The 26582-nt window shown below is 31.7% G+C and overlaps 1 protein-coding gene across 1 annotated transcript; it reads left to right on the forward strand.

The window, feature by feature from the left end:
- The first annotated feature begins 3166 nt into the window (after window positions 1-3166).
- On the forward strand, window positions 3167-25321 carry LOC127737067 (uncharacterized). Its single transcript, XM_052247600.1, has 12 exons — window positions 3167-3216; window positions 5068-5094; window positions 13481-13609; window positions 14617-14742; window positions 15237-15365; window positions 16372-16497; window positions 16993-17121; window positions 18128-18253; window positions 20506-20634; window positions 22629-22754; window positions 24000-24068; window positions 25293-25321. Exons 1-12 carry the CDS (start codon window positions 3174-3176, stop codon window positions 25319-25321), a joined length of 1188 nt encoding a protein of 395 aa, XP_052103560.1. The 5' UTR covers window positions 3167-3173.
- Window positions 25322-26582: the final 1261 nt, after the last annotated feature.

Genomic DNA, 26582 nt, shown 5'->3' on the forward strand with positions numbered 1-26582 from the left:
CTTTCAGTTTTTTGCAGGTAATAAAACTATTTTGTCCTGATAAATTTGTAAATTTCCATGAATTATTTAAAGTTTGTATGTTACTGAAAAATAAACTATTTACAGTCAACATTACAATTTTACACTGACAGCAGCAATAATTTCATGCAAAACAGAGGGTGCCCTGGAAACCTTTACGAATTTATCATAATACTTCTTCCGTTTGAGAACTAAGGAAAATAAACGCCGGACCAAGTGGTGTGGGGATATCCCCCTTATGTCTGACATATTGTTATTTTTAAGTACTATTTTTCTGATATTTGACTGCCGTTCCCCATTTTCATACCAAATAACTCTGAGCAACAACTCGACCTTTAATTTGAACTTGAACTCAATGGATAGCGACACTCATCCGAAGCACATTAAACAAACGACATATGGAAATCGATTTAAAAATAGAATAATATTTTTCCAAAATGATCACGTGGTTCTACCTTATCATCAAATAAACAAGTTGTCGACATAATCAATTAACAAGATGAATTCAACATGTCGACTTCGTATTACTATGTCATTACATTTATATTAGCAAGTCGACATTGTAATGCAATTTTTTCTTCATCATTCCGACAAGTTGACTCCACATGATGATTTGATTCCAGCTTATAACACACAACTTAACTTATAATTCCGACTTATTTGCAACAAAATAACTTTACAAGGGGTGTACCATATGCGCTTCCATACATTTTCCAGAGAATACAATGAAAGGACACATGGATAAACTTTGATGAAATAGCAATTAACTACACAATTAGATGAGAAAAAAAGAGGTCAACATTCTAGAAGAGTCTATATCATTTGACAGGCTCTAACATTCCAGAAACTTAATGATTTGTTAACAACTTAAACAGAGACAACAACACTTCTTATAAAGGAAAAACCACTTAAATATAAACAATTATAACCAATGACGAGCTACCTGATATGTAACATACATACGTTGTTGTGTTAAACTGTTACTAGTTCTTCTTTGTCCTTAGTCATTTTTCAGTATATAAATGATTTAAAGCAATTCAATTCAGTCAACAGTCAGCATTTTCCTCATAGATATGCAATTACCTATGTAGTTCTTTATGGTTCGTTAAATAAGGAATGTGCTTTAACTTATTGTTAAACAGTTATTGTTGGTTGTTATATTTTGTTAAATTATTTTGAGGCTGCAGTGCGCGTAATCCTGCGTAAATGAACCCAGATCCTATGAAATCGTTTCATGATATTTTTTTATTCATAAAAGTACTTTAAACATGGAGACAAGTTACTCATCAGTTGTTTGTAGTACTATTAAAGTTTGATGAAAAGGGCATTCGTTTTTATATTTTTCAGACTTCATAACTGTACCGTTCAAAACTTAAAGTCTCACTATCTTGATAACATTGAGCAACTCGCACGTTTTTAAAATAAAATTATGAATTCTTCTTCTATATTTCTATATTCATATTGAGTAACACTGTCCTTTTCACACAACAAAAGTCCGCTCGTTCTGTCCGTGTTTGTAATGACGTTTTAGATTTCAATGATCGCAATCTATGTATAACGGGTAAATCATTAAGTCAGGAATTTTCTTTTCACAAGTTACTTACAACTTTGATAAATCCTTTGTTAGATACAACGATGTTGTTTAAAAGTTTTGCTGTACCTATAGAATTCTTATTACAAAGGGGATATCACATACTGAGTTGTACGGTGATGTTTATAGTGCCTGTTAATTTAGATACGATCTATGTAAACCCATTGATCCTTCACATAAATTTGCTTTAAAATGCTATCAAAATAACACCGTATTCAAGTTTTTTTTAAATATTATCGGTTCGAGCGTCACGGATGAGTCTTGTGTAGACGAATCACGTGCCAGGCGTACAAAATTTCAATCCCGGTATCTATGGTGAGTTTATTCTAAAATTTGTTTTAATTTTAATAAATGAAAACATAACTAAATAATATATATTGATATACAGTTATCAAAACAAATAACCTCACATCCTGACAACAGATTGATTGATTGTTATTTGCCTAACGTCCATTGGCAAATATTTCAAACAAGTTCAGGACGAGAACAGATTTACAAAGAATGGAATAGGTAGGATCTGCAAGGTCAAGGATCAATCGGGATGAAGGGTGAACAATTTAAACTGCCACTGTAAAATATGGATATGCTGCACTGGTACAGTAAGTTTTCCTTGCAACGGACCACCTAGAGATCACTCACAGAGTTCTTGTAATGTTTTTTGAACGTGTAGAGAGCGTGGTACTGTATCCGCACGAGACATCGGATTAAAAGTGTTCATTTTGACCGGATGCGTTTGCGTATACATCCTGCGAGCTAAAACGGAAGCTCAATTTTGCAAGGGTTTTATTACTGAGACGGGAGAAGTCCAAAAGATGATTATATTTCTATTGATATGTGATAATTAAGTCTCGGGATTCATTTAGTAGTTGTACTGTATTTGGTTTTGAAATAGCTTTAAGTAACTACGATAGAAAAGAAAAGGTATGGGTATCCATCCATGACACGAGCAATCTTTGAACGGAACCATGCTTCTTTTGACCTGATTTGTTTTTGTGCTTCCTGTCAATCTGATGAGGCAACCCATCTTTAGTATCTACATCTGATTCAGACGTTGTTAGTGGTTACTGTCTGTTATTTATTTGTTTTTCTTGCGTTGTTTTATCACAAATAATGTCGTCTACATTTCAAGGCCTTTTATAGGTGAATGTACGATATGGCTTTTTATCATTGTTGAAGCCCATACGATTTTCTTACAATCACAGCATTTTGTGGACAGTTTTCTCTTAGGTAATCAGATCACATCTCCTTATTTTTATACAGTCAGCAAAATGAAGAAAAGAAAAAAGCAAACAAGCTTAAGGTTGTGTTTACCAATACAATCACCTGCTAATGTTAAATCGACATTTGACGCAGAAAAGAAAATGTTACTTTTTCATCTGATTTGATTTTCATGTTGAATTTAAAGAACACGGAAGTTTACTCTTTCAATTGCATATGTTATTACACAATAAGTAGAAATGAACACAAAAACAAAACATTTAGTGCAAATAGTGTATTGTAACACATGGCAGAGTTAACACGGTATAAATTAACTAAACTCCTACTCCTAATCTCATTCAACAACATGGCTCACGGGATACGTCTTCTGCTGGCTATCGCGATCGCAGGTAGTTAATTATATTTTTAAATAGCTATGATAACGGCAAAACCGTATGAATAGAATAATAAGATGAAAATTTGGTCTTTCTCAAAGTTAAGATGCTGGAATATTTATAAATGTATTTATATATAGGGAACAGCAATGGCTAACCGCTCTCCATATGTAATCAGAAATGTTTCGATTGTCAAACAAAACATTCGATACTTTAAAGATTTTTTCATCTCTTTGAAATGTCTACAACTTTGCATTGAATGAGTTAAACTTGTAGTAACTAGTTATTAATCTATTTTAAACTAATATTAATTAATCAACTATGGTTCTATTGATAGTAGTTTCGACCGTTTAAACTGATCGCAAAAAACGTACCCGCGATGTATTATTAAGTAACCAGAATAGTTGTCTGATCTGTAAATTTGAGGTACGGTAAATTTCTCCTGAATTCTTTTACCCTAGGATCAATTTTAAAAAATCTTTCAATCTTTACTCAAATGCATAGAATTACAGCAAAATATATATATTTTAAGGTTCTAACAATAGAATGGGTTGACCAATTTGAAATTAAAAACGTCTAAAGGTAGCCCAAATTGCAAATAAAAGAAATTTGGGCAAATTTTTATAGTCTTTATATAAAAAATGTGTATGAGAAGAACATCATTAACCAAAACCGGAATTCTGAAGTTAATATATGTATCAGCTTTTTTCGGAAACAAAGTAATTATTTTGGTAAGCGAAGTCCTTCGATGCAAAATTTGATAAAATGTTAGATTTGCAATTTTGTATCAAAGTGCATTTATCAGCAACATGTAGCACTGAATATAATTTTTATTAATAGATATATATAAAACTGTAAACAAATGTTATTATCATATGATATAAACTCTTTGATATAAAACTTTTAGTAGAATTTGACAATTTAAGATTTTGACCATGTGAACGAAAGAAATACAGGAAAAATAAGCCTTACCTCTTAACAGATTGTATCCTATTCCCTATAATGCGGAAAATTGATTGATTGTTGATATGCATGACGGGGAATGCATACAAACCAGAAGACACTTCAATTGTCGAAGTACTGGGTCTCGTTCCTGTTCGATTTGGTTTCTTTGTTCTGAAGGGTTTTACGAGATTCTTACATTAAACATAACGTAATTTAAACAGTTTTCGTTGGTTCATGTCTGCCATATATGTATTTTTATAAATTGTTTTAATATAATTAGGCGGTTAGCTTTCTCGTTTAAGTTTGTTCACATTTTTCATGTCGGGCCTTTTAAAGCCGACTATACGGTATTGGTTTTCCGATTGTGTAAGGCTGTAAGTTAGCCTGTTATTGCTTACTACCACTTAATTTTATGTGTGGTGGATAGTTGTCTCATTAGCAATCATATCATATCTCATGATTTGCATATAGGGATTATCTACGCATTCAGAAATGGTCATTAAAAAGGATATGGTAATTAAGGGTTCTATGCAACTAGTAGAATTAAAACACTTTTACCCCGATACGCGTTTTCCTTTAATATATCGGGTACAGTGTATCAAAATATAAATATTCTGTAAGTTTTGGTACTAAAAACTGCTTATTTTGCTATTAAAGGTTATGAAACATAAATGTGAAAGGAACTGTTTTTGCTGTAATGAAGGACCATTTATTTTTTAAGCTTAGAAATTTAATAACATAATTATCTTTTGTTGAAATTTGTTCTAAAGGCAAAATGGTCATCCTAATTCACAACTATGTATTGTATATAAAAAATATCCGTATTTAACATTTAAAGTTTTATTATAAAATGTTAAGATAAGTTAAGTATGAAGATAATCTTATAATTTTCTTAATTTTAACATTTTTTTCATTTTTTAGTTGCGATCTGTGAGGTTTCCAGTTATGGTAAGTACAAGTATTATAAAAAGTTCTTAGTGTGGTGAGACGATATACATGTTAGTAAGCCTACGCATATTGAACAAGGAGCTCGTTTTTTTTTTTTATATAAAGATAGTTATTGTCATAATAGTACCTTTGCAAGGTGGAAATGCATCGTCATTTTCTAACAATGCGTTTTGATATGTACAGATACATTTGAATTTTTTGTTACAGAATTTTTTTTAATGTACTGACGCTCTATAATCAAGAATCTATATTTAATGTTTGCTATGATATCTTACATTTTATGATATTGCTCTGTGACCATTTTTAGAGTAAATTGAACAGCTGATTTAAAAGAGTATGAACATTCAATTTATTTGTCAATAAAGGTACAATACAATCACGACAGGTGTGTCTTTTTACATATTCATCAGATACACTAGAAACCTACACATTTGAAAGTAAACGATTCGATGCATTTGAGAATATAAACTTAAATTGTCTGAACAGATTAAAAAGTTAATACATTTTTGTCTTTCTCTGCACCCAATTCTTTCATTCGGATACGCAGAAAACTCAATTAACTTTGCGAACATTTTTTTAATTTCAATTATAATTTTTACAAAATAATGATGATACACACGAGTGTTTTGTTTGCTGTCACTGTCTTCTTAGTGTATTCAATTAATTTTGAAAAATATGTACCGTGATGATTTTGTCGTATACAAGGACTACCCACAGTTTCCATTGTGTTGGTTTGGTTTTTTTTTTTTTTTTTTTTGGTTTTTTTTTGTGAATGCGTATGGAAAGTTTTGCTATATATATATAAAAGTCTAAATTGAAAACAACGTTCAAACCTATGATTGCGTTGGATAAAAACCGCAATTTTTATACGTGTGCATGTAAAACAAATTTCTTGGTAGAGGGGTCTAAATACAGCACAAACAACAATTTCCAAAAGACCAAAAAAAGTGAAAAAGTCTATTTTAACAAAACGCATTTGACTAACAGGTCGAGCAACTGATGTTCTTAAACCCTGCTGACTGCCATTGGCGATTGCCAAATAAATTGATCACCAGATCTAACAAAATGGATCTTAATATTAATTAAATACCAAACAGAAAACAATAAACTTGTGGAAAAGATGGTATACCACAAACATGAGGTGCAAAAATTGTACACCATATCCGGATTTCGACAATTAATGTCTCTTCAGTGATGTTAGGGATCGAAACGGTATTTGGAAGGCCATATACTTTACCTCAATTTAGGATAGACTCTTGAATTTTAAAGAGTCGAAGTAGGATGAACGGATCATATAAACACGAAGGAAAATATAAAACAAGCCCAAACGAAAAAATATATAAAAGTCTAAATTGAAAACAACGTTGAAACCTATGATTGCGTTGGATAAAAACCGCAATTTTTATACGTGTGCATGTAAAACAAATTTCTTGGTAGAGGAGTCTAAATACAGCACAAACAACAATTTCCAAAAGACCAAAAAAAGTGAAAAAGTCTATTTTAACAAAACGCATTTGACTAACAGGTCGAACAACTGATGTTCTTAAACCCTGCTGACTGCCATTGGCGATTGCCAAATAAATTGATCACCAGATCTAACAAAATGGATCTTAATATTAATTAAATACCAAACAGAAAACAATAAACTTGTGGAAAAGATGGTATACCACAAACATGAGGTGCAAAAATTTGTACACCATATCCGGATTTCGACAATTAATGTCTCTTCAGTGATGTTAGGGATCGAAACGGTATTTGGAAGGCCATATAATTTACCTCAATTTAGGATAGACTCTTGAATTTTAAAGAGTCGAAATAGGATGAACGGATCATATAAACCCGAAGGAAAATATAATACAAGCCCAAACGAAAAAATATATAAAAGTCTAAATTGAAAACAACGTTCAAACCTATGATTGCGTTGGATAAAAACCGCAATTTTTATACGTGTGCATGTAAAACAAATTTCTTGGTAGAGGGGTCTAAATACAACACAAACAACAATTTCCAAAAGACCAAAAACAGTGAAAAAGTCTATTTTAACAAAACGCATTTGACTAACAGGTCGAACAACTGATGTTCTTAAACCCTGCTGACTGCCATTGGCGATTGCCAAATAAATTGATCACCAGATCTAACAAAATGGATCTTAATATTAATTATATACCAAACAGAAAACAATAAACTTGTGGAAAAGATGGTATACCACAAACATGAGGTGCAAAAATTTTTACACCATATCCGGATTTCGACAATTAATGTCTCTTCAGTGATGTTAGGGATCGAAACGGTATTTGGAAGGCCATATAATTTACCTCAATTTAGGATAGACTCTTGAATTTTAAAGAGTCGAAATAGGATGAACGGATCATATAAACACGAAGGAAAATATAATACAAGCCCAAACGAAAAAATATATAAAAGTCTAAATTGAAAACAACGTTCAAACCTATGATTGCGTTGGATAAAAACCGCAATTTTTATACGTGTGCATGTAAAACAAATTTCTTGGTAGAGGGGTCTAAATACAGCACAAACAACAATTTCCAAAAGACCAAAAAAAGTAAAAAAAGTCTATTTTAACAAAACGCATTTGACTAACAGGTCGAACAACTGATGTTCTTAAACCCTGCTGACTGCCATTGGCGATTGCCAAATAAATTGATCACCAGATCTAACAAAATGGATCTTAATATTAATATATATATATATATATTTGTTTCTTATAACTAAATTTTTATCACAAAAAGGGACAGACAAAAATAAACACCAGCGGAAACTAAAAATTAAATAAAAATACTCCAAAAACCAAATAAAATCGCATCAAAAATCGAATAAAACCACATTATGGTGTCGTAAATATCGCACTTTGAAAATTTTGTTATGAGCAAAACAGTATAACAAAAAATACTGAACTCCAAGGCAAATTCAAAAAGGGGAAGTCCATAAAAACTGACAAAATGAAACGCTACAATCAACGGAACAAGTAAAAACAACTGCCATATTCCTTACTTGGTACAGGCATTTTCCTATTTAAAGGTTGTATACTTCTTCAGTTAGGATACGAATTCCTGTTTTTGTATTAAATATAGCAGGTATTGACAGCAAAATGTCGATATTTGCTTTATGATTTATTCTCATCTTGTGAAGACACGATGGTACGCTTGATATATAATATGAACGATTATACTTCCTTATAGATCGTATGTTAACTTCAAAATCAGTGAAGATTATATATCGACCTCTATATGTCCGGGAGTTGATTGTTCCTAGGACTCTCTTTCAGTTTTTCAACCAACAACATTTTATAGGAGGATGGTTCAATAAATATACCGTGTATATATATCGATGTGAATATGCATTTGTAAGGAATTTTACGTTTTTTTCTTGTTGAAATTAGGATCATACGTAAACTACATGAACTTCAAGCAAACCAAAATAATAAACACTTAAAAGATGGTCGACTAAGGGGCTGCAATTTGCTGCTCTTCTGCAAACATTTAAAGAAAGCATACTTTGTAAAAGGTCGTGAATGCAAAACCAAAAATGAAAATTCTACTAATGAATATCCGTCTTTGTAAACAGAAGTTCTTAATCGAAATTGTTTTAAAAGGGACATTTTTACACTTGCAAATAAATGCAAAGTTGGATATTTCGTGTTTGAGGAACTCCATGCCCATATTCGGCACTTCAATGTGGACATGAAAAATCTTTCATACGGTCATTTTCAATAAATGAACTGTAATGAAATTTTGAAATATTTCTAACACTATTTATATTTATTCATAATAAATTTTTAGCTCCATAAAGGGAAACAACTTCGGATAATTTATGTTTTTAATAGAACTAAAATATAGAAAGAAGTATAATAAGAGATGTTGTTTAGTCCACGAAATTACAAGAAGACATATTAAAGACTTTACAAGATTAGATAATTTAATTGATAAATGGAAAGGTTGATAAAATCGGGTCACTATATTACAGAACTGTCACACGTTATGTCACTTTGATGTAATGAACAAGGAGAATGGACATATTGGACCTGATATTGGGTTTTTACTCATAGTTTTTGAACGAACTAGATATGAGTAAAGGTCTTTCCAAAAGATATATTTTTTCACATCTTAACACCTCTGTAATAAACATCTTGTAGCAAAATATTGTTTTAGTTAAAGGCTTTGTACATATCTAAAGATGGATGAAAATATCTCAAAATGATCCTACTTTGGCAGTTTTTGCAGTTTTGCACTTATTGCGAGTAATTGGAGCTGGGAATGACTTTTTTAACTTTTTCATATGGGTTTTCAAAACTTACATTAATTTATTTACTGGAAGGAAGATGTATGAAACACTGGATTTTTAAATAGATTCACAAAAGATTTGGTGATTGACTTAAGATCTCACGAGGTTTTTAATTTGTACCCTAAAACACTGAAAATATACTTTTTATATTGATTTTTTTTTTGAAAAAAGGACATCGTGTTGTATTCCATCATGGTTATAGTATAAGTTACCACAGATACTTCAACAGATATCATGGATTCAAAATTGTTGATAATAGATTCTCTTACAATGGTTTATAATTAGGTTTAAGTGAACTGTATGGATATGGCAAGGTTTTACGTACGTATTAACGTTAAATCTTAAACGGTCAAAGGAAACAGCATGTTTTATTGAAAAAAGTGGAATGAAGCCCATCAAAATTTAATTGTAAACTTGATCAAATCAAATTATGATACAGCGTATGTACTGAGATGTAATAGAAGACGGTTTTATAGTCTTTGAATTAACTGTTACACTAGATACCATAGTAGAAGTAGATGCTTTGGATATCTGAGAACACAAGAGCTATTTGCACTGTTTGGAAAATATACATTACCTTTATAGATATGTGTGCGCATGTGGGGGATAATGTGAATGTATTTGGAATTTAGTACGTGCAAAACAAATTATAGAAATAACAAAATGGTATCTAAAGCACAAATAGTTTCATGCGGCACTAAGATCCTTTGTTTTTTTTTTTTATGCATTTTAAGTGCCAATGATACAGTATCATATAATTTGTACCATATACCTCTGCTTGATACCGTATTTAGGTTGCTTTTCTCAATTCTAATATTCATATTTCAGAAAAAAAAGTTTCAAACCGATAGTATTCCCTTCATACTTTATGCTTATAATATTAGCTAGATATGAAAATGTTGTTGTGATGAAATATTTTATTATTTTGTAAAGGAGATGGCATAGGAGTTAACGGGTACGATACTAGATTTATCAGTGGACCTCATATAAGTTACAACGATTACTATAACAGATACCATGGATTTAAAATCGTTGATAGTAGATTTCAGTACAATGGTTTAGGTAAGTTAGTTATTTGTTTATTAGTTTAATTGAATTAAAGACAAATACTCGAGAATCAAAGTCAAGAATCAATTATAGAACCTTCTCAAAGATAAAAAGGAAAAGCACCTTGTAAAATTCTTTAATTTTACTTTCAGATATATTGATGATGTCCTATCAATGAATAACCCATATTTCAGTCAGTACTTGCATCTCATATATCCCAGTGAACTTGAAATTAAGGATACTACTAATACTAGAAGGACTGCTTCATACCTTGATCTTTTCCATAATATTGACACAGATGGACGACTTCACACTAAAATCTATGACAAAGGGAATGATTTCAACTTCCCAATTATCAATTTCCCATTTCTCAGCAGTAACATACCCTCTGCTCCGTCGTATGGTGTTTACATATCTCAATTGATACGTTATGCTCGTGCATGTTCACCCTATACGGACTTCATATACCGGAGTGTGCTCCTTACGCAGAAATTGCTCCAACAGAGTTATGAGGAGGAAAGATTACAAATGACACTCCGTAAATTTTATGGACACCATCACGATTTGGTTGTTCTATACGATGTGTCTGTGTCTAAACTAACTAATGGCAATTTTTCCACGTCTTAAATTGTGGTTTAACATCTATGTCGTCTGTCTTCTAAGTACCGAATGTGACCTATTCCCGAATATGACTGTTTTGCCAAGTGTGAATTTGCATTGCTATACGACGTGTCTCGGTATTTATACATCCAACATTCATATATTTATTTTTGATGTTTCTGTTGTGGTTTCGGTTGGATATTGTGTTATGTCTTATCGTTTGTGGTTTGAATTCTGTATTTTCGGTACATTTCACATATATCTTATTTGTCAGTATAGTCGAGTTAATTTCCATTTTCCATGAATAAAGTGTTGTGTTAGTCCAAATAATTATGACGTCGTCACAGCATTTATTTAAAATAGCCTTTCAATACCGTCATAGTCATGATAATTTTTTGGTTATTGGACTAGTATTGTTAAAATAATTATATGAATTTCAAGATTATATATTCGTTACAAAAATACGTCACTGTGTGTGATGTCCTGTGCTATCGTTAATGGAAGATGTTCGTTGTTATTCTGCGGTTTACATGTTGTTACGACTATTATATTATTTATTTGTGCGTTTCTCTGTGGTGAGTGTTCTTGCGTTTGTTTGTGCTATATTTCTGTCACGTAGTTTTGTCATTTTAGCGATATTTTTTAACATTGCCATATAAGCGGGAGGTGTGGCCATAAAACCACGTTCAACCCACCATTTTTTCTTAAAATGTCCTGTACCAAGTCAGGAATACGGCAGTTGTTATCAAATAGGTCGTTTCTATGTATGTTTGCGTTTGTTTTTGTTGGACTTCATCGTTTCTGCTGTTCCGTTGTTTTCCTCTCATAGTTGATGTGTTTCCCTCTGTTTTAGATTGTAACCCGGATTTGTTTTCTCTCAATCGATTTATGACTTTTGAACAGCGGAATACTACTGTTGCCTTTATTTATAGCTAGAAGCTATATGATAGACCTGAGAACTCCACATTGACAGTACAAATCTTCTGAGAGTCTAAATAAGACAGTTTTATTGGAAACACATCATGCTGGCAAAAAAAGATAAATTAAGCTTTTAACTGCTGGTTCTGGTAAACTAAACTTTATGAACATTTAAAAGAGGAACGGTTGTGCCAAACGCACTATTTTCGTACACCTTATGTATCTATATAATTATATTCGATTCTTTTTTTATAAAAAAAGACCAAATCAGTTCGTGATTATGAATTACAGTGTACCGTCCAATGATTGAATTTATGGCCTTTAGGTAATAATTAATGTTTTACTATCAACTTTAATCACAGCGTACATCTTTTGATGGAGAGTGACCCCATCTTCTTTTTGATAGATAAAATAGAATATGATAGATCAATTTTAGTGCTTATGTATGTTTGGGTCGCATTGACGTTTACTCCTTATTGTAATGCATCCAACGAAAAAAAAGATATCTGCATCAAATGTTAATTAAAAATGCAAATAGGAGCAAAACTAATGTAATGCTTGTTTAAAAAAGCTCATGAATAATCGTTGAGCATCCAACAATGAGAAGGGCCTCGGTAGCCGAGTGGTCTAAGAAGTTGAACTACTGTATTTGAATCCGGCACGTATCAGGTGCGTTCAACTTCAATCTTAATTGACCAAGATTGTCAGTTTTCCTACCGAAGGTTGGTTATTCTGTCAGGGGACTAAAGATTTCTTCACAAATAAAATCTGACCGCCCCAAAATAATACAATAGTGGTGAAAATTGCGTTAAGGACCAATTAATCAATAAATCCATCAAACAATGTAAATATTGATATTTTAAATGCATTACTAATGTATCACATTTACTTTTATCCCAGCGTATCGACTTACATGTAGTCGTCGTCGGTTTTACAGTCTTTGGGGTAACTGTTATACTAGATACCATAGTAGAAGTAGATGCTTTGGGTATCCGAGAACATTAGGGCTATTTGCACCGTTTGGAGACAATATTGTCTTATACTTAGTTATTGAAAGCTTGTGACATTCGTTAGTCATATATATAATCCAAAAATAAAATTCGATCGAAGAAAATAAGGCAATAGATTTTACGTTTTAAAATTCTACACAGGAACATATACATTACATTTATAGATGTGTGTGCGCATGTCGGGGATAATGTGAAAGTATTTGGATTTTGGTACGTGTGAAACAAATTATAGAAATAACAAGATGGTATCTAAATCATAAATAGTTTCATGCGGCACTGAGATCCTTGGTTGTTTTTTATGCATTTTAAGTGCCAATGATACAGTATTATATAATTTGTTCCATAAACCTCTGCTTGATACCGTATTTAGGTTGCTTTTCTCAATTCTAATATTCATATTTCAGAAAATAAATTTTCAAATTGATAGTATTCCCTTCATATTTTATGCTTAGAATATTAGTTAGATATGAAAATGTTGTTGTGATGAAATATTTTATAATTTTGTAAAGGAGATGGCATAGGAGTTAACGGGTACGGTACTAGATTTATCAGTGGACCTCATATAAGTTACAACGATTACTATAACAGATACCATGGATTTAAAATCGTTGGTAGTAGATTTCAGTACAATGGTTTAGGTAAGTTAACTATTTGTTTATTAGTTTAATTGAATAAAAGACAAAAATTCGAGAATCAAAATCAAAAAATAATTATAACTAGAAGCTATATGATAGACATGAGAGCTCCACATTGATAGTACAAATCTTCTGAGAATCTCAATAAAACAGTTTTATTGGAAAAACATCATGCTGCCAAAAAACGCAAAATTTAGGTCTAAACTGCCAGTTTTGGTAAACTAAACTTAATGAACATTTAAAAGAGGGACGGTTGTGTCAAACGCACTATTTTCGTACACCTAATGTATTTAAATGATTATACTCAATATTTTTTTTCATTAGAAAAATACCAAATTAGTTCGTGATTATGAATTACCGTGTACTGTCCAATGATTGAATGTATGGCATGTAGGTAATAATTAATGTTTTACTATTAACTTTTTATCACAGCGTATATCTTTTGTTCTTTGATGGAGAGTGACCCATTCTCCTTATTTTTAAATAAAATAGAATATGATAGATCAATTTTAGTGCTTATGTGTGTTTGGATCGCTGTCGCATTGACGTTAACTCCTTATTGTGTTGCATCCAACGAAAAAGAAGATATCTGCATTAAATGTTCATTAAAAATGCAAATAGGAGCAAAACTAATGTAAAGCTTGTTTAAAAAAGCTTATGAAATATCGTCCAGCATCCAACAATTACAAGGGCCTTGGTGACCGAGTGGTCTATGATATTTAACTACTGTATCACTGGCCTGTCAACACTGAGTTTGTTAGTTTAAATCCGGCACGTATCAGGTGCGTTCAACTCCAATCTTAATTGAACAAGATTGTCAGTTTTCCTACCGAAGATTGGTTATTCTGTCAGGGGACTATCTCTTTTTTCACAAATAAAATCTGACCGCCACAAAATAATACAATAGTGTTGAAGATGTGTTCACGACCAATTAATCAATAAATCCACCAAACAATATAAATATTGATATTTATATGCATTACTGATGTATCACATTTACTTTATCCCAGCGTATCGACTTACATGTAGTAGTAGTCGGTTTTACAGTCTTTGGGGTAACTGTTATACTAGATACCATAGTAGAAGTAGATGCTTTGGATATCTGAGAACACAAGGGCTATTTGCACCGTTTGGAGGTAATATTGTCTTATACTTAGTTATTGAAAGCTTGTGACATTCCTTAGTCATACATATAATCTTAAAATCAAATTCGATCAAAGGAAATAAGGCAATAGATTTTACGTTTTAAAATTCTACACAGGAAGATATACATTACCTTTATAGATATGTGTGCGCATGTCGGGATAATTTGAAAGTATTTGGATTTTGGTACGTGTGAAACAAATTATAGAAATAACAAGATGGTATCTAGGGCATAAATAGTTTCATGCGGCACTGAGATCCTTGGTTGTTTTTTTTATGCATTTTAATTGCCAATGATACAGTATCATATAATTTGTTCCAACAACTTCTGCTTGATATCGTATTTAGGTTGCTTTTCTCAATTCTAATATTCATATTTCAGAAAATAAATTTTCAAATTGATAGTATTCCCTTCATATTTTATACTTAGAATATTAGTTAGATATGAAAATGTTGTTGTGATGAAATATTTTATAATTTTTTAAAGGAGATGGCATAGGAGTTAACGGGTATGATACTAGATTTATCAGTGGACCTTATATAAGTTACAACGATTACTATAACAGATACCATGGATTTAAAATCGTTGGTAGTAGATTTCAGTACAATGGTTTAGGTAAGTTAACTATTTGTTTATTAGTTTAAATGAATTAAAGACAACAATTCGAGAATCAAAGTCAATACATAATTATAGCTAGAAGCTATATGGTAGACATGAGAGCTCCACATTGACAGAACAAATCTTCTGAGAATCTCAATAAGACAGATTTATTGGAAAAACATCATGCTGTCAAAAAATGCAAAATTAAGCTCTAAACTGCCAGTTTTGGTAAACTAAACTTAATGAACATTTAAAAGAGGGACGGTTGTGTCAATGGCACTATGTTCGTACTCCTAATATATCTAAATAATAATACTGAATAATTTTTTTATAAGAAAAAGACCAAATTATTTCGTGATTATGAATTTCAGTGTACCGTCCAAAGATTGAATTTATGGCATGTAGGTAATAGTTAATGTTTTACTATTAACTTTTTATCACAGCGTACATCTTTTGTTCTTTGATGGAGAGTGACCCCATCTCCTTATTTTCAAATAAAATAGAATATGATAGATCAATTTTAGTGCTTATGTGTGTTTGGGTCGTTGTCGTATTGACGTTAACTCCTTATTGTGTTGCATCCAACGAAAAAGAAGATATCTGCATTAAATGTTCATTAAAATGCAAAGAGGAGCAAAACTAATGTAATGCTTGTTTAAAAAAGCTGATGAAATATCTTCCAGCATCCAACAATTAAAAGGGCCTTGGTGGCCGAGTGGTCTATGAAATTTAACTACTGTATCACTGGCCTGTCAACACTGACTTTGTTAGTTTCAATCCGGCACGTATCAGGTGCGTTCAACTCCAATCTTAATTGAACAAGATTGTCAGTTTTCCTACCGAAGATTGGTTATTCTGTCAGGGGACTATCTCTTTTTTCACAAATAAAATCTGACCGCCACAAAATAATACAATAGTGTTGAAGATGTGTTCACGACCAATTAATCAATAAATCCACCAAACAATATAAATATTGATATTTATATGCATTACTGAATGTATCACATTTACTTTATCCCAGCGTATCGACTTACATGTAGTAGTAGTCGGTTTTACAGTCTTTGGGGTAACTGTTATACTAGATACCATAGTAGAAGTAGATGCTTTGGATATCTGAGAACACAAGGGCTATTTGCACCGTTTGGAGGTAATATTGTCTTATACTTAGTTATTGAAAGCTTGTGACATTCCTTAGTCATACATATAATCTTAAAATCAAATTCGATCAAAGGAAATAAGGCAATAGATTTTACGTTTTAAAATTCTACACAGGAAGATATACATTACCTTTATAGATATGTGTGCGCATGTCGGGGATAATTTGAAAGTATTTGGATTTTGGTACGTGTGAAACAAATTATAGAAATAACAAGATGGTATCTAGGGCATAAATAGTTTCATGCGGCACTGAGATCCTTGGTTGTTTTTTTTATGCATTTTAATTGCCAATGATACAGTATCATATAATTTGTTCCAACAACTTCTGCTTGATATCGTATTTAGGTTGCTTTTCTCAATTCTAATATTCATATTTCAGAAAATAAATTTTCAAATTGATAGTATTCCCTTCATATTTTATGCTTAGAATATTAGTTAGATATGAAAATGTTGTTGTGATGAAATATTTTATAATTTTTTAAAGGAGATGGCATAGGAGTTAACGGGTATGATACTAGATTTATCAGTGGACCTTATATAAGTTACAACGATTACTATAACAGATACCATGGATTTAAAATCGTTGGTAGTAGATTTCAGTACAATGGTTTAGGTAAGTTAACTATTTGTTTATTAGTTTAAATGAATTAAAGACAACAATTCGAGAATCAAAGTCAATACATAATTATAGCTAGAAGCTATATGGTAGACATGAGAGCTTCACATTGACAGAACAAATCTTCTGAGAATCTCAATAAGACAGATTTATTGGAAAAACATCATGCTGCCAAAAAATGCAAAATTAAGCTCTAAACTGCCAGTTTTGGTAAACTAAACTTAATGAACATTTAAAAGAGGGCCGGTTGTGTCAATGGCCCTATGTTCGTACTCCTAATATATCTAAATAATAATACTGAATAATTTTTTTATAAGAAAAAGACCAAATTATTTCGTGATTATGAATTTCAGTGTACCGTCCAAAGATTGAATTTATGGCATGTAGGTAATAGTTAATGTTTTACTATTAACTTTTTATCACAGCGTACATCTTTTGTTCTTTGATGGAGAGTGACCCCATCTCCTTATTTTCAAATAAAATAGAATATGATAGATCAATTTTAGTGCTTATGTGTGTTTGGGTCGTTGTCGTATTGACGTTAACTCCTTATTGTGTTGCATCCAACGAAAAAGAAGATATCTGCATTAAATGTTCATTAAAATGCAAAGAGGAGCAAAACTAATGTAATGCTTGTTTAAAAAAGCTGATGAAATATCTTTCAGCATCCAACAATTAAAAGGGCCTTGGTGGCCGAGTGGTCTATGAAATTTAACTACTGTATCACTGGCTTGTCAACACTGAGTTTGTTAGTTTCAATCCGGCACGTATCAGGTGCGTTCAACTCCAATCTTAATTGAACAAGATTGTCAGTTTTCCTACCGAAGATTGGTTATTCTGTCAGGGGACTATCTCTTTTTTCACAAATAAAATCTATCCGCCACAAAATAATACAATAGTGTTGAAGATGTGTTCACGACCAATTAATCAATAAATCCACCAAACAATATAAATATTGATATTTATATGCATTACTGAATGTATCACATTTACTTTATCCCAGCGTATCGACTTACATGTAGTAGTAGTCGGTTTTACAGTCTTTGGGGTAACTGTTATACTAGATACCATAGTAGAAGTAGATGCTTTGGATATCTGAGAACACAAGGGCTATTTGCACCGTTTGGAGGTAATATTGTCTTATACTTAGTTATTGAAAGCTTGTGACATTCCTTAGTCATACATATAATCTTAAAATCAAATTCGATCAAAGGAAATAAGGCAATAGATTTTACGTTTTAAAATTCTACACAGGAAGATATACATTACCTTTATAGATATGTGTGCGCATGTCGGGGATAATTTGAAAGTATTTGGATTTTGGTACGTGTGAAACAAATTATAGAAATAACAAGATGGTATCTAGGGCATAAATAGTTTCATGCGGCACTGAGATCCTTGGTTGTTTTTTTTATGCATTTTAATTGCCAATGATACAGTATCATATAATTTGTTCCAACAACTTCTGCTTGATATCGTATTTAGGTTGCTTTTCTCAATTCTAATATTCATATTTCAGAAAATAAATTTTCAAATTGATAGTATTCCCTTCATATTTTATGCTTAGAATATTAGTTAGATATGAAAATGTTGTTGTGATGAAATATTTTATAATTTTTTAAAGGAGATGGCATAGGAGTTAACGGGTATGATACTAGATTTATCAGTGGACCTTATATAAGTTACAACGATTACTATAACAGATACCATGGATTTAAAATCGTTGGTAGTAGATTTCAGTACAACGGTTTAGGTAAGTTAACTATTTGTTTATTAGTTTAAATGAATTAAAGACAACAATTCGAGAATCAAAGTCAATACATAATTATAGCTAGAAGCTATATGGTAGACATGAGAGCTCCACATTGACAGAACAAATCTTCTGAGAATCTCAATAAGACAGATTTATTGGAAAAACATCATGCTGCCAAAAAATGCAAAATTAAGCTCTAAACTGCCAGTTTTGGTAAACTAAACTTAATGAACATTTAAAAGAGGGACGGTTGTGTCAATGGCACTATGTTCGTGCTCCTAATATATCTAAATAATAATACTGAATAATTTTTTTATAAGAAAAAGACCAAATTATTTCGTGATTATGAATTTCAGTGTACCATCCAAAGATTGAATTTATGGCATGTAGGTAATAGTTAATGTTTTTATATTAACTTTTTATCACAGCGTACATCTTTTGTTCTTTGATGGAGAGTGACCCCATCTCCTTATTTTTAAATAAAATAGAATATGATAGATCAGTTTTAGTGCTTATGTGTGTTTGGGTCGCTGTCGCATTGACGTTAACTCCTTATTGTGTTGCATCCAACGAAAAAGAAGATATCTGCATTTAATGTTCATTACAAATGCAAATAGGAGCAAAACTCATGTAAAGCTTGTTTAAAAAAGCTTATGAAATAGCGTCCAGCATCCAACAATTAAAAGGGCCTTGGTGGCCGAGTGGTCTATAAAGTTGAACTAATGTATCACTGGCCTGTCAACACTGAGTTTGTTAGTTTTCATCCGGCACGTATCAGGTGCGTTCAACTCCAATCTTAATTGACCATGATTGTCAGTTTTCCTACCGAAGATTGGTTATTCTGTCAGGGGACTAACTCTTTTTTCACCAAAAAAATCAGACTGCCAAAAATAATACAATAGTGTTGAAAGTTGTGTTAAGGACCAAGTAATCAATAAGTCCATCAAACAATGTAAATATTGATATTTAAATGCGTTACTGATGTATCACATTTACTTTTATCCAAGCGTATCGACTGACATGCAGTAGTAGTCAGTTTTACAGTCTTTGGGGTAACTGTTATACTAGATACCATAGTAGAAGTAGATGCTTTGGATATCTGAGAACACAAGGGCTATTTGCACCGTTTGGAGGTAATATTGTCTTATATTTAGTTATTGAAAGCTTGTGACATTCCTTAGTCATACATATAATCTTAAAATCAAATTCGATCGAAGGATATAAGGCAATAGATTTTACGTTTTAAAATTCTACACAGGAACATATACATTACCTTTATAGATATGTGTGCGCATTACGGGGATAATGTGAAAGTATTTGGATTTTGGTACGTGTGAAAAAAATTATATAAATAACAAGGTGGTATCTAAAGCATAAATAGTTTCATGCGGCACTGAGATCCTTGGTTGTTTTTTTTATTCATTTTAATTGCCAATGATAAAGTATCATATAATTTGTTCCAACGACTTCTGCTTGATATCGTATTTAGGTTGCTTTTCTCAATTCTAATATTCATATTTCAGAAAATAAATCTTCAGATCGATAGTATTCCCTTCATATTTTATGCTTAGAATATTAGCTAAATATGAAAATGTTTTTGTGATGAAATATTTTATTATTTTGTAAAGGAGATGGCATAGGAGTTAACGGGTACGATACAAGATTTATCAGTGGACCTCATATAAGTTACAACGATTACTACAACAGATTCAATGGATTTAAAATCATTGGTAGTAGATTCAATTACAACGGTCGAGGTAGGTTAACTACCTATTTATGAGTTTAATGAAATTTGTGTTCTTGTCGAGGACACAGCCATAAAACAAAGAACGTAAAAGTCACATTATAGAAATGAGAGATCTACATTTACAATTAAATGTTCTCAGAGTCCTAATAATTAAGTTTTATTCGAAGTAAATAGTGTTTGCAAAACGTAAGTTATCCTTTAACTGCACATTTTGACGATTGTTGTGAGTATTTGAACTGAGGTAGATTATGTCCAACGAACGTATTATAATTGTCGAATGAATCAAAATATAATTTTTTAAGTAGTGTTTTAAATGTTTTATTCTAGTCATATAAATCTTGACATTATCTCGATTTGATGAAAATTCTGTAAGTGCCGTTTAATAGCTTGTAATTCAGTCTTTGTCGTAATAGTTTTTTGCAATCATATATTATTTTTGCAACGTCAAACGCTATTTATTTCATATGACAAGGACATAAAAATGAAATGCTCTTACGGTATTCTAGGGGGAGGACAAAAGAAACAATCAGTTATCATTTTACAAATAGAAATCGTGTTATTAGTTAAAATTTCTTAGTTTTTAACAAACTTTATAGCCAAAGTATAATGACAAACATGTCACTCACCCTTTTTCCATTTCAGGGTTATCATTATTTTTATTTCATCGTGGCATCTGCAGCCAATATTTCAATAGGCTCGACAAATTTGAGCAATCCAATATATATTTGAGTTAGATGCTAAATAAATTGTCACATGCGGCTACCACGATACCAATAAGAAATATAGTTTGATATGCAGCTTTGAACCAACATTAAAAACTCCAAAAGCATTATGAAAGCGGCGAATGAAATATAACGCAGTGATGTGTACCATATTAAGATGTGCATTATATTTTTTTATGAAGATTTACACATTGATTTTGGAAAAACAATTCAGTTTATATTTAGAAATTGAAAATATTAAAAATTAGTTTGTGTAAACAAAAAAGCTAAATAAAAAGTATGGGAGGAGGCCAGATGTTGTAAATACAATGTAGAAAGTAAAATCACAAAAATACTGAACTCCGAGGAAAATTCAATCGGAAAGTCCCTAATCACATGGCAAAATCAAATGACAAAACACATCAAACGAATGGACAACAACTGTCATATTCCTGACTTGGTACAGGCATTTTCAAATGTAGAAAATGGTGGATTGAACCTGGTTTTATAGATGAGCATATTGTTTTTTTAGCTAAAATGGGACCATTGATTTGGAAAAACTAAGATGTTTGTTACAAAATCACAAATTTTGAGAAACATCTTTTCATGCCAGAATTTTGAAAACTGAACCGTTGGTTTAAATTTAGCTCAAATTGATTTCTGTGGAACACTTTGTGAAAAATTGGATGAACAAATTGCGTTAAAAACTAGATTTCACCAAAAAACACTCTTTTTTGTTCAATAACCACCAATTTTGAGAATTGTCGATTACAATGAAAATTGATGAATAGGTATAACATGTATAATATGCTTTTCAAAATTGCTTCCCGGTGTCAGATTTGATGTAAACATGATAATTTGTGGCAAAATCCCTAGTTCTGAGAATTATATGTTTGACTATATGCAACAACAATAGACAATAGGTCCAACATGGTATCCCAAATTGATTCAAATAGGAAAACTAAGTATTTGCTTAAAATCATGAATTTTGACAAACATATTTTTGTGGTAGGATGTCATTGAAAAGTTATGTAAAAATTAATTCTTTCCACAGACATTTTTGAAATAAAATAAATTAAAACAAAAAATCATAGGTAGATTAGATTTAATGAAGTTTGATATTCAAATAGAACAGATCCGGAATTTTTCCATGGTGTCATAATTTGTAAAATGATATTGCTTTGTTTGTGTTAGAATTAATTATTTGTTTATGTTCCTCAAAAAAAATGTCTAAATGCGTCCATGCTTTTAATGATATAAATTGCTTTTTTTGTTGTTTTATTTCATTTCTTTTTTACCTCAGCATATCAACTGACATGTAGTGCACGTCGGTTTTATGGTCTGTGGATTGATTGTTATCAACGATTTCATAGTAGAAGTAGCTGTTTTGGATATCTGAGGAAACAGCACATTATTTCACAATATGGAGGTAATGCTAGATTTAAAAAAACCTTTCATTGGCATGTTGAAATGTTCTAAACAAATTAAGACATTCAGATTTGGTCCTCTTGTGTTGCCAAGCCGCCTTGTCGACGCTTAGAATATCTTGGTCAATCAGAATGTCAGAAACTGGTGTTTTAACTTGACAGGGAATGTATCAAATTTAACCAGGTTTTATCCACCATTTTCTACATCAGGAAATGGCTGTACCAAGTCAGGAATTGATTAACAGAAACTTTTTCTTAAATGAGAATAATGGTTATTTCATCAAGGTTTTAACCATTTACATATTAACTGTTTAATAAAAAGCATGCTGTATTATTAAGCATACAAAATCTACAGTATAAGACATACAATTAAAGTAAATATCAAAAGTTAATTAATGTATATACCATATTCCTTTCTTAGTCGTATGCCAAGTATACACTGCAATTATATGAAATAAGGCGACTGTCTATCGATGGTAAAATGTCGTAAATCGATAAGGAAACAGACAAATCAAGGTAACAAAAAAAAAACTGAGGTAAACTCATGAACTTAAAAAAGAGCGAGACCGGTGCATCGACAAGTCATGCATCTCCTGCTGTGTATGCATGCATCACAAACAATGCGCGATCACACTCAATAAAAATGTCACAATCGGAAATAGGACACAATTGGTGGAATTACTGATCAAACGACTACACTGCTATCTGAAGATATAAAATCACGGAAAACATATCGCCAGTGAGTTAGAAAAAAAGGTATTAACAAAACTATCGAATTTCAAGGATAATTGAAAAAGGGGAAGTCCATAACAACTGACAGATTCAAACGTTAAACGTTATCAACTAACGGCACGAACGGAAAACAACTGTCATATACCTGACTTGGAACAGGCATTTTTTCAAAGAAAATGGTGGGTTAAACACCGACACTAACACATCGTGATCGGTCAACCAATTTGTATTGTGATATTAAACTTATGTTGTTTCAATTTAAATCGTTCTTTGTCATAACTCTGTTGGAGCAGTTGTGGTGTAAAATCACACCCTGGTAATAACGTATTAACTGCGATGTGTAAATGCCATACGATAGAGCAGAGGGTATTTTACTGCTGAGAAATGGGATGTTGACAAACTTTAATACATCACGTTTGTCATAGATTGTCATATAACAGTCATTTTGATTTAACAGTTTTCAATTTTAGCACCGTGTGGTCAGTAATATATATATCAATTTATTTTGCTTTCAGGACTAGGCATTAATTATGGTATGTCAACTCCTACTATTAAGAATCTACAACTTATCGTTAATGTATTTGGTACTAGCATAAAAATACGGATATTGCTTTATTAAAATTTGCTGTTGAAACTTTTTTTTAGATATTAGGTAATGTTTCTCCTATATGTTTATCTCTATTCCCTGTCCAGCTAAACTGCCCTTTTGGATGTTCTAAGTTTTATCAGCTCTTTGATACAATAATATGGAAATGTGGCATGCTTATCAGTGAAGCAACTATCCACTACAAACCATATTACGTCGATTTAAGCCACTGTGAATCACTTACCGGCCATCGGAAATTAGCAAAACCAATACCGTACAGCAGGTTACAAAAGTCCCCGACATGAAACATGTGGCGGGGTCAATTATGTGTTCGAGCACTCATCCCGCACCTAATCTGGGACAAAGGTGTAAATCAAAATTAAAAAAAAATGTAGCACTCAGCTGAAAAAGGCTTGACCTTGCAGATCGACACAAAGCACAAAAACAACAAAAAAGGCTAAAGACACACAGTACTGCTTTACAAGTAGTCGAAGTTACTAAATGAAACCAGTAACAACTAATTTTTAGAGCATTTTAAAATAAATAAATGCTTGTATTAAATTGTGCGTTTTGGATTTTCCAATATTTTTGCCTCCAGCATCACTGAAGATTCATAAATTGTAGAAATGTGCATCTGCTGCAGTTAAATTTGTACTTTTATGCTATTACGTTATATGATGTGCATATTATACTGCGTCAGAATAGAGAAGCATTGATCTTTCATTCACAAAAACCTGCTTGCAAGGACTTTGAGGAAACTGTCAATTAATATTTGTATCGCTAATACAACGAATTTGTTGGTTGTAAATTATCCATGAATGAAACAGCGACCCAAAGATCATATGTCTTAATCAATAATATCAACAAATATGTATTCAATGTGTCAAACAATAAATACTTTCCATCATATCAAGACATGCTATACTTTCAAAACACTTTATAATGATGCAATTTTATATACTACAATTTATGAAATTTAGTAAAATATTGGAAAGAACCATATTAATCGACATTAATCATTTCGACTGCTAAAAGTAACAATTCTGCTAATATTTTTTTTTTCTAGTTAGATATAAATACGATGTCGTGAAATGCATCATTTAAAACATAGCAATGCTGGGTAAAAACGTGACATGTGAATAACAATAATAAACAGCTTTTTACATCATGCTTGACATTTTTAAATTGACCATTTGTTAATTTATTTCTATCTTATTTCTAGGGTTGAGAAGAATCGATACGAGAAAATAAATTTTGGTAAAGCAAAATGTGTTTGCCTTTCTTTCATAAACAGATATTGTATATATCCTAGATGATACACATTTCCCTATCAACAAATATGACGACATATATGTTCCAATTGTCGTAACCAAAATCCCGTTCTTTTTTCTCCGAATGTGACCTACTGAATTAGGTATATCACCAGGTTTGTACTTAAATGAGCAATACAACGGGTGCCAAATGTAGCGCATAATATGCTTACCCTTCCAGAGAACCTGAGATCATCCCGGGTTTCGGTGGAGTTCGTGTTGGTCAGTCTTTAGTTTTCTATGTTTTGTTTGTGTACTGGTGTTTGTCTTTTGGTTTTTTTTTTTCTATGGCGTTGTCAGTTTATTTTCGACTTTGGTATCTTTCGCCTCTCTATCAACGTTTAAGAAGTAGCGGAAAAATGCAATGAAAATGAAATAATTAAATTAGATTTGTTTTGAAATTTTATAGGGAAGTTGATATTGCACACACTGTTCAGTACTTCATGCAAAAATGTGCTTTGATCGATATTTTTACATAAGTGAAATAACAAACAAAAATGCAATTCTTATGTTACAATACTTAAAAGTAAGAAAGCTAGACACAAATAACGTTTATATAAGATTACTCATTGGTGTTCGAATCTTTAAACCAACAGTCTACAAGTGTAAGGTCATATATGCCTAATGGTAAAAGACACACAAGCGTATTGAATATTTTTACATTTTATCAACAGTAAATTAATGAAAAATTACCGGTTAAATTATATTTCATTCAAAGAGGACTGACTTCTAGGATAGTGATATCCTTGGGACAAAACTGTTGACCAGCTGTGACATCACCTAGCAGTTGTACAAACTTATCACAGACACTACGCTTACATTTCAATACTAGTATGTTAAACGCGAAATATCTTTACATAAGAGTCATGTGAGACGTTTGCAAACCGTGTTTTTCAACAAACAATCGACATTTCCGTTGGAACCAACTGTGCTCTTCTTCTTGACGACTTGTTCCTTTATTCAAATGAAGTTGACCTCATACAGGAGCTTTTTAGAAGCATGAAAACAAAGCTAGCATTATTCTTTAACTTCACTTTCCGCTAGAGATTATTTTATCTCACTAAATAATTCAAAGTTTGGTGACTATGTTGAACCCATTTATTCCACTGAACTTAAACTAAAGGATACATCTGATACAGTTAAGTCTGCTTCATATCTTGACTTTCATCTAGAAATTGACAATAAGGATCGGTTGAGAACAA

This window comes from Mytilus californianus, unplaced genomic scaffold (genome assembly GCF_021869535.1).
Source record: "Mytilus californianus isolate M0D057914Y unplaced genomic scaffold, xbMytCali1.0.p SCAF_4, whole genome shotgun sequence".
Lineage (NCBI taxonomy): Eukaryota > Metazoa > Mollusca > Bivalvia > Mytilida > Mytilidae > Mytilus > Mytilus californianus.

Excerpts from the sequence above, each read along its gene's own strand:
- LOC127737067 (XM_052247600.1), top strand. The coding sequence starts at position 3,174 with ATGGCTCACGGGATACGTCTTCTGCTGGCTATCGCGATCGCAG. Across the intron at positions 18,254-20,505 it reads GCTATTTGCACCGTTTGGAG|GAGATGGCATAGGAGTTAAC; the intron begins GTAATATTGTCT and ends TATTTTGTAAAG. Across the intron at positions 22,755-23,999 it reads CATTATTTCACAATATGGAG|GACTAGGCATTAATTATGGT; the intron begins GTAATGCTAGAT and ends TTTTGCTTTCAG.